General features: G+C 33.7%; 2 protein-coding genes and 1 long non-coding RNA gene across 3 annotated transcripts; 2 read left to right on the top strand and 1 right to left on the bottom strand.

The window, feature by feature from the left end:
• The first annotated feature begins 228 nt into the window (after nucleotides 1-228).
• Nucleotides 229-6,552, top strand: LOC117159239 (uncharacterized). The gene is made up of 3 exons (XM_033338912.2): nucleotides 229-314; nucleotides 3,005-3,071; nucleotides 4,712-6,552. Exons 1-3 carry the CDS (start codon nucleotides 297-299, stop codon nucleotides 6,361-6,363), a joined length of 1,737 nt encoding a protein of 578 aa, XP_033194803.2. The 5' UTR covers nucleotides 229-296; the 3' UTR covers nucleotides 6,364-6,552.
• On the bottom strand, nucleotides 1,214-2,534 carry LOC143303253 (uncharacterized). The gene is made up of 5 exons (XR_013059385.1): nucleotides 2,482-2,534; nucleotides 2,306-2,341; nucleotides 2,072-2,239; nucleotides 1,746-1,844; nucleotides 1,214-1,658 (listed from the first exon to the last, which is right to left on the bottom strand). It is a non-coding gene; the product is annotated as an uncharacterized LOC143303253 (long non-coding RNA).
• Nucleotides 6,553-9,985: 3,433 nt separating the features above from the next.
• Nucleotides 9,986-11,618, top strand: LOC117159208 (uncharacterized). Its single transcript, XM_033338830.2, has 3 exons — nucleotides 9,986-10,142; nucleotides 10,812-10,956; nucleotides 11,269-11,618. Exons 1-3 carry the CDS (start codon nucleotides 10,125-10,127, stop codon nucleotides 11,319-11,321), a joined length of 216 nt encoding a protein of 71 aa, XP_033194721.1. The 5' UTR covers nucleotides 9,986-10,124; the 3' UTR covers nucleotides 11,322-11,618.
• The last annotated feature ends 6,177 nt before the right edge of the window (nucleotides 11,619-17,795 follow it).

Genomic DNA, 17,795 nt, shown 5'->3' with positions numbered 1-17,795 from the left:
ACAATTCTAAGAATGAATCAAACGATCAATTGATACCATTTCTGTGTGTATCAATTATATAGATTCGATGATGATATTCCCGTATGAAATATATAAAACTGATCGACCATTTGTCGATTGCATTAGTTATCAGAAATTCGAGTAAAAAAATTACACGTAATTTCGTTTACGTATGAAATATTCAAAATTGGTTGGACTTATATCAATTGAATTAGGGCAGAAGCGTTTATGGAGAGAAAGTATAAATGACATCGGGTACGGTGTATGCCTGTTAGTCGTCACGAGCTGCACGCACGATGCATTACCCTCTACACGTGAGTACCTATATGAACGCTAATACGATCCTCGTTGACAGAGAGAAAAAAAACCAACTGTTTCGTAACTGTGAAGATGATATTCGTCCTACATCGATGCACCATGCGGTAACGCGGCTACTTTCTTGAACCGTCAATCGAGAAAATACATTTTCGTTTCGTTTGCCTCTAACGATGTACACCGACCAATTGTTTCTTACATAATACCGCTACCTTTATCGTTTGTTAAACCTGTCAGATTGTCTTATCATATATATTTAATATAAAAAAATATCGTACCGGTACTTTGCATAAACGAACATCATAAATCATTAATAAGGATTAAAAATTAATCGCCGCACGATGTATCGTATATAAATTACAGAAGATGATAAAGTATAATAAATTTGAAACAAGTCAGTGAAACTTCTCGATTAAATTCCGTAAAAGAAGTTTGGGTACGCAAACCTCACAGATCTCAGAGTATGTAATCGTAAAATGAAATTGTCGCCGTTGATTCTAATCGTCGCAACAAAATCGTAATCGTTGAGTAGCCATGAAAATTTATTGCTATTTGCAAACAGTGTAGTGCACAGATGCTGTATCAGATTTACACGTGTCAGATAAATTTTAATGAATCGTTCTGCAAACGTCGTGTGTTAGATTCGCACTAATATATTCGCAAGTGCACGTCCTTGCGAGAAAAAAGGCTTAGACGTTGCATAATCGTGCTAATTACGATCCGACCAGAACAATATGAGACAGTATGCATGTACATCATGTTCTGAGAACGCGTTCCACTTGGAGTCAATGCAATTAACTGTAAACGAATATCTATCTAAAGCAATAAATTCCATAAAATCTTCGTCACTGATAGAAAGAAGAAAAAAGGAAACATTGATTGTCAACAAGGTGTTTTATTGTGTTATGTTTCCCAGACGTTTAATTAAGAGAACAAATATGTGTGTTAAATTAACGGACACAGATTCATATCGATTGTTGGAAAATCCTTTTATCGTTCATGTCGAACGACAGTCGGATCGTTCATTGATCGGTTGCTATTGTTCAATGGAAACTTATATGTCAGCTTCGTTAGAAAATAGATGAAACGTGGGCGTTCTTCGGGTACAACTTTAGATCGCGATAGTGACCATTCATAAGGACTACGGCACGTATAAATCGTGAGTGACCATGTGTATTTTATTGCGATCGCGGTGTACGCCGCTTGTAGAAATTAACTTCGTGAATGAATAAACCATGAATGAAACGGGAATACAACTCCTTATTTGCTTTCTACGCGATTTACTTATTGCCGATTGATACGTGCCGAACAGATTTATGTACTTGGCTTCGTGTAACTTTTCGCTGTAAAGATCATTCGATAATCAATTAATCGATCACTGATGATAATATATCTACATTTATCAGTTATCAATATAATATAATACTTACACATACATATTTGTTGCTATCCAGACAGTATCAAATCAGAATTTAGCTTCTGGTAGATACTATTTGTTACTGGAGATTGATTTGAAAGAGAAAATATTTCTGAAAAGAAAGAATTTTTAGTACTTAGAAAGTACCTACTGATTTCTATAAATGAGTATCTATGCATTAGTAAGCTGATGTGCAGTCATATAAGTCCATAATTACGATCATATGAAAAGTCGCGAATAATAAGTAACAATTCACACAATTATTTCCTTATGCGGACTGCGACGAGTGATACAATAATTGCAATCTATTTTCTTTGGTTCCTTTCATGCGTGCCGCACCTTTCACAATGCAATTTTAATGTTATATAACCGTGGTCGATTATTTTCTCGATTGTGTTCGCTCAGTTTTATTCTTGGAATTCTAGATATTTCAGGAAGCAACAAGTTTGCTACGATCAATTCGTTCGCCATAGGTCACAATCTCGTGGATAACAGGTTCCATGAAAACTAAATGAGAAATATTGATGAGTTTCCATTGCAAGAGTGCTATATCTTGTAAACAAACACGAATACCTGTCATACTTTGATAACTGCTCATAAATAGCGACACTGGTCAATGAAACAAAAAATGAAAAAGTTATGCTTACAAATATTTATCAAAATTAAATTTAAAACTAGTTTATAGCGAACATCGTAATGTATTAAAAAATCATAAGTTATTTCAAACTTAATACAACATTTCTACTCACACTCAAATCTGAGAAGGTTGAAAAATTTAATCCAAATCCGACATCGTAATCGTCTAAAACATTAAGTCAGACCTTAATTCAAAATTTTTATTCAAACTCAAATTTAAAATAATTAAAATCCTAAATCGAAAGCCAATATTACAATCGTGTAAAAAAACTAAATACAGAGAAAACTGAAACAGAAGTGCTTGAATCAAAACATTTCGAAACTCAGAGACGTTCTTCCGCCTCCGCGATTGCCTGCTCGCAAAATTTTCACAATCGGCCATACCACGTGCAAACCAAGTGTGTCATGTATGAAACAGTGCGTTGATCTTCGGGTTTGAGCATGTAGCTTCTCCCATTGCATAATGAAAAATAAAACATCGTATTACAGAAAATTGGCGGGCACGGTATCGCGAGCCTCTCATTACTCGCTCCGTATTACGTAGTTCAAAGGGAAGCTTATATTTTCCTCATTTAAAAAGAGAAGGAAAGCCTTCACTCTTCCCATTGACTATTTTTACTTTAATTTTCATTGCAGATAACGGCGGTGATCGTTAGTCTATGGATTCTTCGGGACAACGTGAACGCGGCAAAAAGCGGACTCAGTAAGTCGATTATTATTCCGTTCTGGGAAACGCTTTTAAACATCACTATGCACACCCTTGAACTGCTTTTAGAACAATGACAATTATTTTTAGAAAGGAAAATTCTACGAGACGAATGAGATCAGTTTTATTTTATTAAATGCGTTGATATTTAGAATCGTTTGATATTAAATCGCGCCGATATTTGAAATTGTTCGCTATAAAATGCACTTGACGTTTACGAATCTTTAAACTTGTTTAATTACTTAGTAGCTTGTTTAAATTACTCTGTTTACTGCTGAGGAAAACTGCAAAGCTGCTTTAATAAATCGCGTAATTCGTTCTATCCTGATTTATTATGGTCAATGGAGAAATTCAAAAAGACAAATTAAACATATTTTGATCTTTGTAAGTATATGTAAATATACGAAATTGGCCAATCTTGTATGAAGTAAACGATGGCAGAAGTATTCGAACAGAGAAAGTGTAATTGACATCCAATATGATGCATGCCAGTTGGTCTTCATGAACGATGCACGCACGTTGCATTATCCACGTGAGTTCGCGAACACTAATAGGATCCCCGTTGACAGGTTAAAAAGAGCACTTTCGCAACTATGACGATAAATGACAATCTTCGTCCTACATTGATGCTTCTCATGGCAGACGAGTCACTTCTTTTATATCTTTGAATCGTGACAACTAATTTATGATTTCCAATTTAAATGTTAAATAATATAGTACATGAAATGTTATCTCTAATTATGAAAATTTCTGGTTTCTGTTCGTTCAGAATTTCTGTGGCACTTCGAATACTTTTAGTTGATGACGATTGTAATAATTAATTTAATAATAATAATAATTCAAACAGAATAATTTAGACAGACTTTCTATTTGCAAATACGCTATTTGACGCAGAAGTAAATTTTTTAAATATAATTGTACAGTAACTCTTTCAAAAATAAGTATCTGTCTATTTAATTCCTATTTCAATTCAACTTGCATGCTTTTAATCCTCATGGACACAATTATGCTAAAAAATTCTTCACTAGTAAATTGTGTAGTATACGTGTAGAACACGGGTTTTGCCGCGGGCAAATTTTTTCTTCCTTACTTTCGACTATTCATCACACTCACAATTTCCTTATTGCGCTTGGTTTAGACTTTGGGACTTTTTCTAGTTACACTAAACCATGTTTGCATTGAATGGTGTCTGTTTGCCTCTGGCTATACTTCCAGCTTCAGCCTTCCACATCTACTATCGTGGCGTTTATCCTTACATCCGTAAGCTGTGACATCAACATACTGTATTGACCCGAACATTTGCTTTCTTGTAATTTGTCTCGAGCGTGTTGTAACATGCTTGAATATCAAATTAACGAAACCACTAACAAAGATACTAGCTGTCTTTTCAAAGTCTAAGATCCACGCGATAAATATGTAAAAATGTAAATGGCAAAGGTTGAGATACATAATAATGTGAAATGATTGTATTTATACAGAAAATTTCGAATTAATAAAAAAAAAAAAAAAAAAGAAACTAGAAAAAAGCTAAAAGATCCTGTCAAACAACATAAAAAGATAAGTTAATTATTTAAATTCTGAAATTCTTTAAAACTATATCGAACCAATAACATCTAAATCGTTTTGTTGCGAAATAGGTACCGAGGTACTGACTTCTTTCGCCAGGAACATCGCGTCGGTCCTGTCAACGACCTTGCTAAACGATTACCAGGATCCACCATCGAACCAATCATCGAGTAACCTTCTGAAAAGAATCCAGGAAACACAATTCTCCTTAGACATTGGCCGTACTCAGCCAGAGAGTTCCGAAATCTCATCAAATACTTCTTTCAATCGTTATCCGCGATATACTCGTGAATCTTCTTCAAACGAAGGAAAACAAACGTTCCAGAACAGTTTCTTAACGAACACACCCCAATACTCGAAATATTACAATTCAGAAGCGTACAAACCATACGAATTCGCGTCGAATCGCGATGCGCGAATTTCTTACAACCAACTGAACGTAGAAACACCTGGGAACGTCAATAGTGGTACGAAAGATAATTCTATCGACGTAAATATTAAGGCAGCTCCTTTGCATTATTCCAATCAATACCAGCAACCTTCAGGATTCAGATACAAATCTGAACCTATACATCAATTATCTAACGCAAATCACTATGCTCAGTTTGACCCTCAGCCGAATTATCATCATCTATCGTCTCAGACACCTGTTAATTCTCAGGAATCTTCAACAACCGAAGGGCTTAACCCAAACGATGAAAACGAGAATACTCAGATCGCTCGAATAACTCGTAGGCCGTTTAACTTAAATTACCATAGTCCCTTTACTACTCCTTATTATCCATTTCATCAACATCCAGGATTCTATTCTCACCATAGGCCCATCGAAGGTGAGAACCAACCTGTGAACCCAAGTAGTGGGCAGGATGAAAGTAACCCGCCTAGATTGATCAATGATCAGAATCAAGGCCAGACCGCTATAGGGGGATACGATTACAGTCCTCGTTTTCATCACAAGCAACCTTATTACGATGGTTTTTATCATGGATTTCCTGGATTTTACCCTGGTCCTTTTAACGAGTCTTTTTATCGGGGAAACGTGGAACAAGGTGGTGGTAATGGAACATATAGTCCTTATGATCCTTATAATCCGTTTTATTTTCATGGTTCAAAGTTTGGTCCTTATGTTCCTTATAATCAACCCTATTATCCGAACTTTAATGGGCAAAGAAGACCCGTGGAACCACAAAATCCACCTGAGAATCAAGGACATCCTGAACAAATAACATCACCAGAAAATGTACAAGGTGATGTCAATTCTACCGGATATTATCCTCCGTATGGTGGATATCCTTATGGCTTTCCACCATATGGACCCTACTATGGTGGTTTTAATTTTCATTCCTATCCTTTGGCACCGTTTCATGGGTTACCTTATCGTTTTGGCTTCCACAATTATCTATTTCCAGGAATCAAACCTGTACCTTATTTGAATTTCTATCCAAGTAGTTATCCACTGGTTCATTCTTATCCTTTCGGTGGATATTATCCTTATTATAAACGACCTGCGGTAACTGAGAAACCTGAACAAACGGAGAAGGCTAATGAAAATCATAAAACCGGGTCAGCCCCCAATAGCGAAGCTGAAATGTTGTCTGAAAGCAAGTCGGAAGAGGTTCGATCTCTTACTTCAAATGGATATAAGAAGCGCGCTTCGTTTGGACTTGTGACCAAAGAAAGAAATAAAGTAGCGAGTGATCGATCGTTGAATCAGTTATCTTGATGTAATTTATAATTATCACTAAATTGTGGATTTTTATACAAAATATATTTTTTATGGGTATAGTTAAAGAAATAAAATTTAAATATAGATTTGTTTTAAGAATTATGACCAGTATTTTATTTTACATATTTTATATATATCTGTATATTATATACATTCTAAATTTCACCAAAAACTACAAAAGAATTCACAATATAATTATTGTAATATGTTAGTATTTATGTATTTAATGTAAGAAACATTTGTATGTATCGATCATTAATTAAAGTATTGTGGACATTTTCTCTTTCCTTTGTAATTTCCTTATTATTTTCGCTACTACTGACCCTCTCCCAATTCTTTTAATAACATCGGTGACGCATACATTCTCTCAATTGTGTCAATCACATTGTTGACACGTATGATGCGCTCCCTCAATTGTTTCAATCTCACTGGTGCATTGTCGCAACTATTTTATTTTTGTGTTCATCATTGCAATCAAAATTCACTATGAATTTCATAATGAGTTTGTTTGAGTCAATTTTATTATATCAATTTTATTATTTGGGTTAATTTCTGTGAGTCAATTTTATAATAAAAATATTTTATTACTTCTGCGAAGGAAAACGAGGAGGATAAACAGAATGAAATAGGCAGGATAAACAGGAAAAATGGAATTTCGGTGTGCAATAGCAAAATGATCCTTCTATGATTAAAGATATATGTCCTTTGTCCTAGATGATTGCAACAAATACTTACCTAGCGATTCATTAAAATAGTCACTTTACATTCATCGAATCATCGAATTCTATTGGAAACCGCAGCGGAAAATTTTCAATGTGATTATAATTACGACCTGTTCTCAGGTCGCCTCCGACGTTGGAAAAATTTAATTGAGGTCCAACAAGGTGTTCCGACGACTTAATTGACAATTTATCTGACGACTAATCCGACGACACGTGCCGTAACTTGGCATTGCTCAACGAAACGTTCCCATACTTATGATATACAAAAAAGTTCCCATAGCTCTAGTTGGCCTTATCCTGCAATTACACGCCGTGCCCATCACGCATGCCAACTATTACGGTCTAATAATTTTCGTGACCTTCGTAAAGATCTCTTATATACGCAAATGTGACCTATCAATCGATCATTAAAGATGACACGATGCAATTAAGAACTCGACATTTATAATATGTATGAAAAATGTATAGATGCAAAAACGTAGAGAATGAAATATGATATAGAAAAATATATAAAATATCAAATTTATAATATTTAATGGGTGAAGTAAATCTTTATTTAGATTGAAAATTTCTATTAATTGTATCCATAAAAATTTGTGTAAGCACCCTTAATCCAGTGATCAAAGATAAGAGATAAAATGACAATTATCCGTTCAGAAGAATCAATCGAATCCTGATTGTCCTCCAATGGATCATTTGGTTCCAGAACGGTAACAACGCAATAAAATTGATATATTGTTTTCCCCTCAAGGTGAACAAATCGTGATACGTAATACGCGGAAAATCCTTCATCGTTCACAACATTGCCGATCATAGATTCTGGGGAAGTATTTATCGTGAAAACAAGAAAAAAGGATCACGTAACTGATGGAATTAGATTCTGAATGTTTTTGACGCGATGATTAAGGCGAGGCTGATTATGTATCATGCAAATTAGCAACAATATCGCTGGCAATAGTTTAATATCACTCAATAACGAAACTGATTTTACATACATATATATGTATGTATGTTGGTCATTCGAGCAGGTTTCTACTTGATCAGTTATGAAGATTACGAGTCACGACTGCAAATGCTCAACCAAACCAAACCTGTTGGTTACAATTTGTGCACAAAGTTATATAATTAAATGGATCGATAAATCAAGCAGCAAAACACTAACGGAATACGTGATATGTCTGATGCATATGCAATAATTGCACGCGATAAACGAAACATTCGACATAAAGAAATGCAGCAGGTATTTACGAATCGTGAAGTCACGCAATTCTTTTCCAGAGAAACGAAATGATTATTCATTGCATATATCAATTACGCGATTATGTTATAGAAGATGTGCTGCGCATTTCCTCGAGTCATCGATGAATTTCAATGCGGTGTAATATACTTTCGATTATATTATATACTTTACCGATTCGTCCAGTCCATCGAAAGGATTCGCTGAATAATTTAAAATAAAAAATGAAAGGAAAGAAAGGAACGAGAAAAATTCATATACATTCGTGCGAACACCAGAATATTTTTGATTCAACGAAGATCCAGTTGGGCAACGTTACGCTCAATGAGGCTTACAAGTATCGCACATTAACTGCAATTAATGACAGACACATCCTCGGTTCCATGTGTGTCGCAACGATCATTTTTTTTTCTCGATTTCGTCCCGCGACCCATACCGTGTAATTTCACCATTTTGTAACGTGTTCCCCTCTTCCATGCTCCTGTTACACAACCCATAACTTTTCTTCTTTCTGTCTCGATCACGATACCCACGATTGCATCTTCTTTCGTCGCATCGTGCATTCGTGCACACACTGCCCTTACTCGAGTAATAATTAAATTATTCAACAGCGTAGAAATGACTAGTTGAAAATCTTTTTTTATTCAATAACTTCTACTATCTATTATTAGAAGATGATTAGATAAATATTAATTATTAATTCGTACACTGACACAATTCTGACTATTTATCTTCTGAACCTTAGAATTACCAACTGATAATTTTTCATAGTAATTTTATGAATTTGCAGCTCTTATGGGGAACTAAATGATTTTTAAGCTTTCTAAGATTTAAGATCTAAGATTTTTAAGACACAATATGGATAAAGCTATGCATAATAATTTCCTATGCATTGCGTATTTTCTCGCATATTTTTTACGTCGATTCCCTCAATTTTATACTTTAGAAGTTTTATTCCGAGTTTTAATTTCGGCGCTTTATCCTTAGTTTTATTCTCAACTTCATTAGCATATCTTAGTCAGATAGATAGAATTCTAGCGTTAGCAAGTTATTTTAGGAACAGCGTTGATTACAAAGTGACACAGTAGACCGTGTAAATCATCACAAGAATGACAAGAAGAATAGAAATTCATACTATTAAAATTGAGATCGACACGAACACGATAATTTCAGCTGTCATATATCAATTCGAAATACATGACTCGCTTCTAATCACGTTATATTCTTGCTTTGCAAATGCATGAGATTTCCAAAAAGAAATCCAATTTTCCAAATCGAGTCGCCAGTTCAGGTCTCGAATAATAAGTAAACCCATTCTTGTCGCGGAGGACCAACTAATTTAGCGGGTCCACGGAATTTAGAATGCAAATATCACGACAACGTTCTTCTGGGTAACGTATTCTTCTTTCCAGGTACGTAAGAGGCATTGGGAAATTTAATGGAAGGTTTCTCAGACGAAAAGCGTAGATTCCTCGGCAAATTTGGATGTCAAGGCACTGTTCACAGGGCGTGCACACGGTTGACCACCCCGAAACACCGTTGTTGCATCGTCTCTCTTTCATAATGACGTGTTGCATTCGCATAATCCCAGAGTAACAATACCAGTCTTTGCTATTAGTGTTAACAGAGGGAAGCCAATACGAAGGCTGGGAAAATTGCTGATGGGGGCCGTGGCGGAACTCGCCTTTGTTATAAAAGAAACGGAGACCAACGTTGAACGGACAGTGGTACACTACTGACAGATCGGAAAAATTAGTGCAATTCCTCGAGGAGATAACAGGTGTGTCAGCTGACAGAGAATGGCTTGCTTGAAACTTGTGAGTAAAGAAATCATTATGCCCAACAAAGAAATAAATTGATCAATTCCATTAAAGATAATTTAATTTTTGAAAAATCACACACTAATAGTGCATTCATACTAAAATGATGAAATTTTGGAAAATGTTGATCAATTTGATTTGTGAATAGCGTTATCCACGTGAATATATCATATAGGGGATAAAAAAATTAATTTTCACTCGTTATTAAATTGATAATTGACGCTTAAATATTTTATTTCTTATTTATTTTGAAAATAATATGCAATCACTGAATACTGCAAGTGTAGATGGTTTTCTATATTCTATTTCGACAAGAGAAATTTTTATTCAAATTTTGTTTGGAGTATTTCTTTTTTCCCTTCATAATGCGACGAGACGTAAATGATTTATACATCTTCAGGTTATATGACTCGTTTTTCGTACTGTGAATTTTTTATAGTTTTTAACAAGTTATATTTGGAGAACATCGTAAACTTAAAAGGAGGTATTATATGGGGAAAAAATACACAGGTAAACAAGTGTAAAGGAATATGTTAGTGTATAAACGAATTTTTTAAAAATATAGTTTCGTGGAATTGAACAATATATAAGATTTGTGACATTTATTATGCATGTATATAATGCATGTATATTTATGCACATTTTGAGGATGATGTTTCTTTCTAGTACACAGTCCTGCTGCTGGCTGTCATTATTGGCATTGTCGCTGCGAAACCAGGATACTTAGGTGGATACTACGGCGGATATTATCCTTACATTTATAGCTACAGATATCCGTTCTACGGATATGGCCACGGATTCGGACATTATGGTAAGAGTACAGAATGCATGAGAAAATTTAGAACGCGAAAAAGTGCTTTCAACGTCAATGAATTTTTTGTAAGCTTTAGTTGACATTCCATTAAATGTTATATCATGTGAGATTTTATATTTCTAACTATATTATAAAGTAAATTTTGTTAAATTTTTATTTGATTATTGCTTGAGATCCTTTCTAACAATTATTGTAAAATGGACAAAATATTCATCGACGTTGCACATTCACGAGCAGAATTATGTATCATAAAATGAACAAAATATTCATCGACGTTGCCCTGTCATCCTAATCTGCTTTTCCCCTTAGGCTACCCCTATTATGGTTATGGTCACGGATTCGGTCACTATGGCTATCATTAATCGAAAAGACGACTGTTTGGATACCACGATACCCAAGGAAGAAATATTTTAAAACCGATCTATCCTCGTACATTCGCCAATTTTATAATCGAAATCTTCTTTTATACAACAAGCTTTACTGCAAACTGCATTTATTTTCTATTAAATAATATTCTCGAAGTTCTAGTTATTGCTAAAGCAATGACGAAGATGTTTGTCAAGTAAGCGACTTGAACTGTAGTTGATTAAATTTTATACTTTCATCGTCGTTAAAAATGTTGTGCAAATGAAACAAATAAAACGTAGATTTCAGTGAGATTGTCGTGTCTGGAATATCTTATCATAGAGCCTTACATAAACCTTTTCTGTTACACAGTTCTTTACGAATAATAATAATAAAATTGTAAACCTACTTGTTCGATCGTTTCGTGAAAGTATCATTTAATATAATTTTTTTACATATCAGTATCATTACGTTTGCTTACGATCACTTCTGCAAGTGGACAAGAAAAAGGAAGACGAAACTTTAATAATAATAAGAATACATATATATATTTGTAATAAATATTACAGTGCATTTCGTGAAACTCTAAAAATCAACTTTTAATCATAACATTCATTACTAAAATGAAAACGAATTCCTTGAAAAAAGAAGGTTACAGTTACAAAAGAAAAAGGAGGAAATATAAATAAATACATCATAGCGTCTAAATTGAGCAAATACTTAAACTTAAAATTCATTGCATGATAAAGGACATTAAGCGTAAAGTAGTGATTTCATAGAGTTTCATAATATTGAATCATGAACTGGCGACTGATCGTGAATCACGAAAATGCAGCAGAGAATGTGACAGACACAAAAAGTGAGAAATATGACACTTTTATGTCTGTCACAAGCTACCTGATATCGGAGAATAGACCAATATAATTTGAGATGGTCGAATATTTTGAAAACATCGAAATAAAATTCCACGAAGTTTAGTCGGTATCTTTGTCTTGGAAATTAGATACTAAGGCGACATTCATATGTATGAATTCCGACGTTCTGCTTGATATTACGAAACGTTATAATACTTATTTGAAAAACTTCGAATTTGTTGCAATTAATTCACACAATGTAGAGAAGTTTCAGTTTCATCAAAAGTTAGAATTTCGTAGGTGAACATACCCAACGTTAAAGTCATTAGGGTCTGACGTACTATTTTATTTGAAAGATCAGAGATAGACAAAGAAGAGTTAATTGTTACGGCTTAAAAGCATTTTTAGTCTCAAGATATATATGTATGGCCTTCTAACGTCAGGTGAATGGTCGGACCTACATAATTTTTTCGACCTTTTTAAGGCTATATTTTATATATCAAGTCTTCCAGGTATCTTGAATACGAATATTTGTGATTCAAGAAAAGTTTGCAGAAAAAGAAAGTGAAGGATACTAGATGAATACAGTTAAAAATCTTTAATGGAACAGTGATTAAAAATATTTATACTCGAAGTAAAAGATATAAGAATATTCGGTGTCTTTAGTTATAAATTTTATTCAAGGTTTTACTAATAAACGGAAATATTTTATTCATATAAGCAATTCCCGTTTAATACTATATAAATTAAGCAAAATGTTACCGGAGTAACTAACAGCGTAAAATGGAGTTTTCAGAAAAATCTGGAATAAATTCTAAATTTCATAAAATTGCACAAATATGTATATTTCTGAAATTTTGTCCAAGATCAAATAAAAATGAAACTAAAATAGCGATACGATTAATAAACGAAGGAATCCGTGATGTCTGAAGTAGTGGTAAGCTTAGGTAAAGAATTGTGCACAAAATAACCCCAAGCTTTAGCACTTTCGCCAAGTGATCAGCACCTAATTGTCAACAACAGTCACTCCTGGGTTTACCGTGAAACGAGATAGAATTGATACGTTGTAGAATCGATAGTGTTTGTGGGAACCACTCGACGGTTCAGCAAGGGTTAATAAAATACATAGTATAATGACTGACTACTAGTCAATGAACATATTTAGTATATTGAATTCATATCAATATGTTGGTATATCATTGGGCATATCATCTAATATGTTGATCGAGTATTTAAGCGCAATAATCGACAGGACTTGTAGTCTCTCGATTGAGCACTATTGACGATGCTGTATACTTATATCTTCTACATCAATTCATTTATTATGCAACTTTGTTTTCGCTTTAATATAGATTAAATTATAGTAAGACTACGGATATTCATGCAAGTTCATATATTTATGAACACAATTAAAAGAGTAGGATTTTTAATAGAGATTCTTTTATCTATTAAATATTATAACAAGTAACTTTGAATATTTTATTTTTGCATATTACATTTTTAATTTCCCATAAATGGATAAAACTCAATCTAAATCTCAATCTATTTTATCATATATATTACTTTTTATTTAGCAAGGCAAGCAAAAAATGTATCAATATAAAAACTACTGCTGTTCGATTTTTTTATGATTGTGTGTGTTGAATGAACGTTGTCCAAGTTTCTAATTCGTTGGATTTCCTAATTTCCAAGATTCACAAATCGTTAGGGACGAATTGCATAATATGAATATTTTATTAGCTTATCGAACATCTTCAAAGTTGTCGAAATACCGTTGCCCACGTTTAATTAAACATTATTTCCTAGATGGTGTTTCTAGTCCTATCTAAAAATCTTTATATTACGGACTATACGTCAACGAATGTATAGAATTCTTCTAAAAGATGTTAAACATTATTTAGCTACTTTTATCAAAGAATCTCGCCTAATAATAGCAAAAAGTATTGCAGCTAATAAATACGGGTTTAATTATAATGATGGAAGATTTGGAAATAATTCAGCATGGAAGAAGTTTACAAGCAGCATGTTGCTGAAGCCCTGTTTCTATGCGTATTTCTGTTTAATTGGGCAACATCCGCGCGATTAAGAGGGAATGCATCTGCGGTGATCCGTATGTGCAGGTGCAGAGGTCATTCACGATGTTTCAGGTCGTCCACACTTTTACTTTGCTGCGAGCAAACCGCAATAAGTGTGACTTTAACATCAACATATAACATTCATTAGTAACAATTTACGTTCTTATAGAACACGCTTAAAAATATATACATTTATCTTTATTATTCATATATATATATATATAATTTATGTATGTATGTATTATGTATGTATTATATGTATAACATAACATATACATATATCTATATTATTTATCACTGATCTTAAAACAAAATAATTTTGACTCCCATATATTTGTTCATACTTAAGGTTAACAATCTTCCTTTTATCCTAAAATGATCTACTCTACAATGAAAAAAATTGACTGATCGTTAGTATATGAAAAACACATATATCAAGAAAAAACTGTGAATTTATGGCGTTTTGCATTTGTGAAATCGTAATGAGATGACGACTTCGAGGTTGTCGCCTCTGTATCCGGAATGCGGTATCTTAAAATAACGAAACGAAATCCGAGCTAAGAATCCAAGATTTTTAATGTATCCTAAATGCCAAAGTATCAAATTGTTAGCGTTCATTCAAATAAGACGAATACAAGATGATGGAGGAAGGAAAGAAATCTAATGATAAATTTACGATTATACATATCGAAGAAAGAAACAAGGATGAAAAATAAAAAGTGAAAAAAATGTTACATAATCTTTTTATTTCGTGTGGCTATATATACCTTATGAAATCGACTGTAAGTAATCACTTACGTCACTTACACGTCAGGTTTGCCTTGATATATTGGAGATTCACCAATGATATACTAAATTGTTATAATAAAAATTGTAGGGTTATCTTTTCGTATCGCATTGTATCTTTTGTAAATTTTTTAACACATTCCTTGCTACTGACGTATATGTTGTGTCGACTCAGTTATAATAAATACAATATAGCGTTGATATAGCTGTCGCGTTTTGGTCTCTAGGGATTTGGATGATTACAAGCGTTCTTCTGTGATTATTAATTATTAATTAATTTCCTTATCGATTCTACAAATAGTTATATAATTTTAATAATTGGCATGTTTACTAATTTAACTAATTTCTTTTTTATTCCTTACCATTTCTTTATTGAATTAGTAATTCTACGTTAACACTGTATCCTATAGTTTTAAATTGCACTACGTCTTAAAAAGAAATTCTTTCAAGAAATATTTCCCCTTCGTGTAGTTCTCTATCATTGCTCATAACTCAGGTTATAGACACGCTATAAATCATGTTACACACGTAATACCAGGGAAAAAGTGCTTATAAACTGGATATCATATAACCTGTTAAGAAATAAAAATTTCATCTAAAATATTAAACAGAAACTTGGACCATAATGTATGTTTCTTAAAAATCGATGCGTAATCCGATCTAGCCTTGAATTTGAACGGTTAATTTACTTTAACGGGCCATGATTCAGTCCAGAAAATATAGGCATTGACTGTGACTATTTTATCCGACATAAGGAAACGATCGAATGAGCCTTGATTACGACCTTTTCTATGGTCAATGTAACTTCTTCATTCAGGTGAAAAGTAAATAATAGTAAGAGAAAGGATAGGTTTATATGAAGAAAGGAACTTCATTCATGCGTGGAAATCAGGATACGACCTCAGTATTAATGTCTGAAAGGATAATTATAATTTGCAGGGCCTCCTTTGTTACTATTGCTTCCTCATGCAAAGACAAACTATTTGTTGATTGATTATCCATGATTTCTTTAATGCACAGCAATTCTCATACCGATCTTCTCTCGAAGAATAATTCGAAAAGAATGATCACGGTAGAGTAATTTTGATAATAAGAGCACGAGGGTTCAAAGTCGATTTGTACTACTTAAAACGCGTCCCTCTGTGTTCTAATTCTTTATTGTTATAATCGTAGGAATTCAGCCGTTATTTGTGCAATAGGTTGGCGCAACTACGAAGAAATATGGTTAATAACAGTGAAAACGTTTATGGTGATTACTGTTGTTGTTAGTAATTTAATCTAAAGTTCAGTTTACGACTCCAACTTGAAGAGAGAAATCATGAAGTCGAAGTCAGAAAAGAATTTTTGCTGAAGATTTAAGAGCATGTTGCGGAAGATGTGCTATTATACAAAAAGATCCGACGAAAGCACGTTTACTTCAACAATTTTTATAATTCGTAACGTTATGTACGTGTATACATAGATAATATGAAAGAATTCATTATATCGTTCCAATTTCTGCTTTTGCTTTCAAGAAGAAGTTGAAGAATCAAGATTGATCAACGATTGCAGTAGGGTCAAATATCACGGTTTATCCAACCTTCGATTCGTTATCGAGTGTTAGATCGATCAGATCTATGATCGTTACATCTATTGAGCGAAGAGTGACTCGTATTTTCAGATTCTCTCAAGGTTTCATCAAAGGGAATCTTTCACGTACAACGTTTTATAATCGGTCATTATGAGTAAAGAACGTGATAGCGTCGAATGGACAGTTGCCTAATAGAAACTGGATAGTGAAACTGAAGTGGCGATTTCAATCAATAATTTCGCATTCTCGGCATCATTATATAAATATATATTAGTCGCTATGGATTTACATACACTTATCTACTCGCCAGTTCTTAATGCAATTTAAGGAAAAAGTAACCCAGTTTAACGAAATAAATAAACAATTTCAAGGAATTAATTCTTTTGCCTGTAAGTAATTAACATTCGTTCTAAATGGTTTAAATAAGCCATGCATTTCATACAATTCGAATGAATTAGAACTCTCAGATGTAGTTACGACCAATTACCGGTTTTCGAGCGCTTATTGTATTATTTGTCGGACGAACATCTTGGTTACGGTAACACGGAATGGCGACATCGGTAATGCAGGTGCAAATATATACGAGCATACGGATCACCAGGGACGGTGAACTCACGTAGCGTTCACGATGATTATGGTCGATCGTCGAGCATCATTGTGTCCGAGGTTCTTCACCTGCTTGAGAATCTACATGAATCTCGATGACAGTGATACGAGTGAGACCTTGCGTAATATAGATTTTCTTATAATCGTCTATTTTACACGGCAGTTTCGTGGAATTTTAACCAATACTTCGCAGAGGATATAATGGATCTAAATAACAAGTTGTCGAGTTGAGAAAGTAAATATAGTAACTTTCGTGTACTTTTGCCTTTTTGAGAATACGCCACATCTTTTACAATATTATTTTCTATTCCTGTTTAGTACTAAGATTAGATCAATTATTGACAAACCCGGATCTGATTCCAGGATTGCAGAAAGCGAACGAAGAAAAATGCTGTCTCGTCGATTTATTACAGCATAATTATGGCAGCACTTACGTACACCCTCTACACCAGAACAAGAGTCTTTCATTCTCCTGAAGAGATAACTTAATTACCCTCAATTATTCAGATAGTATGCGACGGTAGACATTCTGTAACCGTGGAAGTCGACGCTAAATAATTGGGCGAGAACGAGCGGGGGGATGAAGTTTCTTCACTGTTC

The sequence above is a fragment of the Bombus vancouverensis genome, chromosome 10 (genome assembly GCF_051014615.1).
Source record: "Bombus vancouverensis nearcticus chromosome 10, iyBomVanc1_principal, whole genome shotgun sequence".
Taxonomy (NCBI): Eukaryota; Metazoa; Arthropoda; class Insecta; order Hymenoptera; family Apidae; genus Bombus; species Bombus vancouverensis.
The sequence above is the reverse complement of the archived record's forward strand: the minus strand, read 5'-3'. Positions and strand labels throughout refer to the sequence as shown.

What these genes read in the sequence shown, in the direction of transcription:
- LOC117159239 (XM_033338912.2), top strand. An exon ending in CGCGGCAAAAAGCGGACTCA is followed by an intron (nt 3,072 to 4,711) that starts GTAAGTCGATTA and finishes GTTGCGAAATAG; the next exon opens with GTACCGAGGTACTGACTTCT.
- LOC117159208 (XM_033338830.2), top strand. An exon ending in CCACGGATTCGGACATTATG is followed by an intron (nt 10,957 to 11,268) that starts GTAAGAGTACAG and finishes TTTTCCCCTTAG; the next exon opens with GCTACCCCTATTATGGTTAT.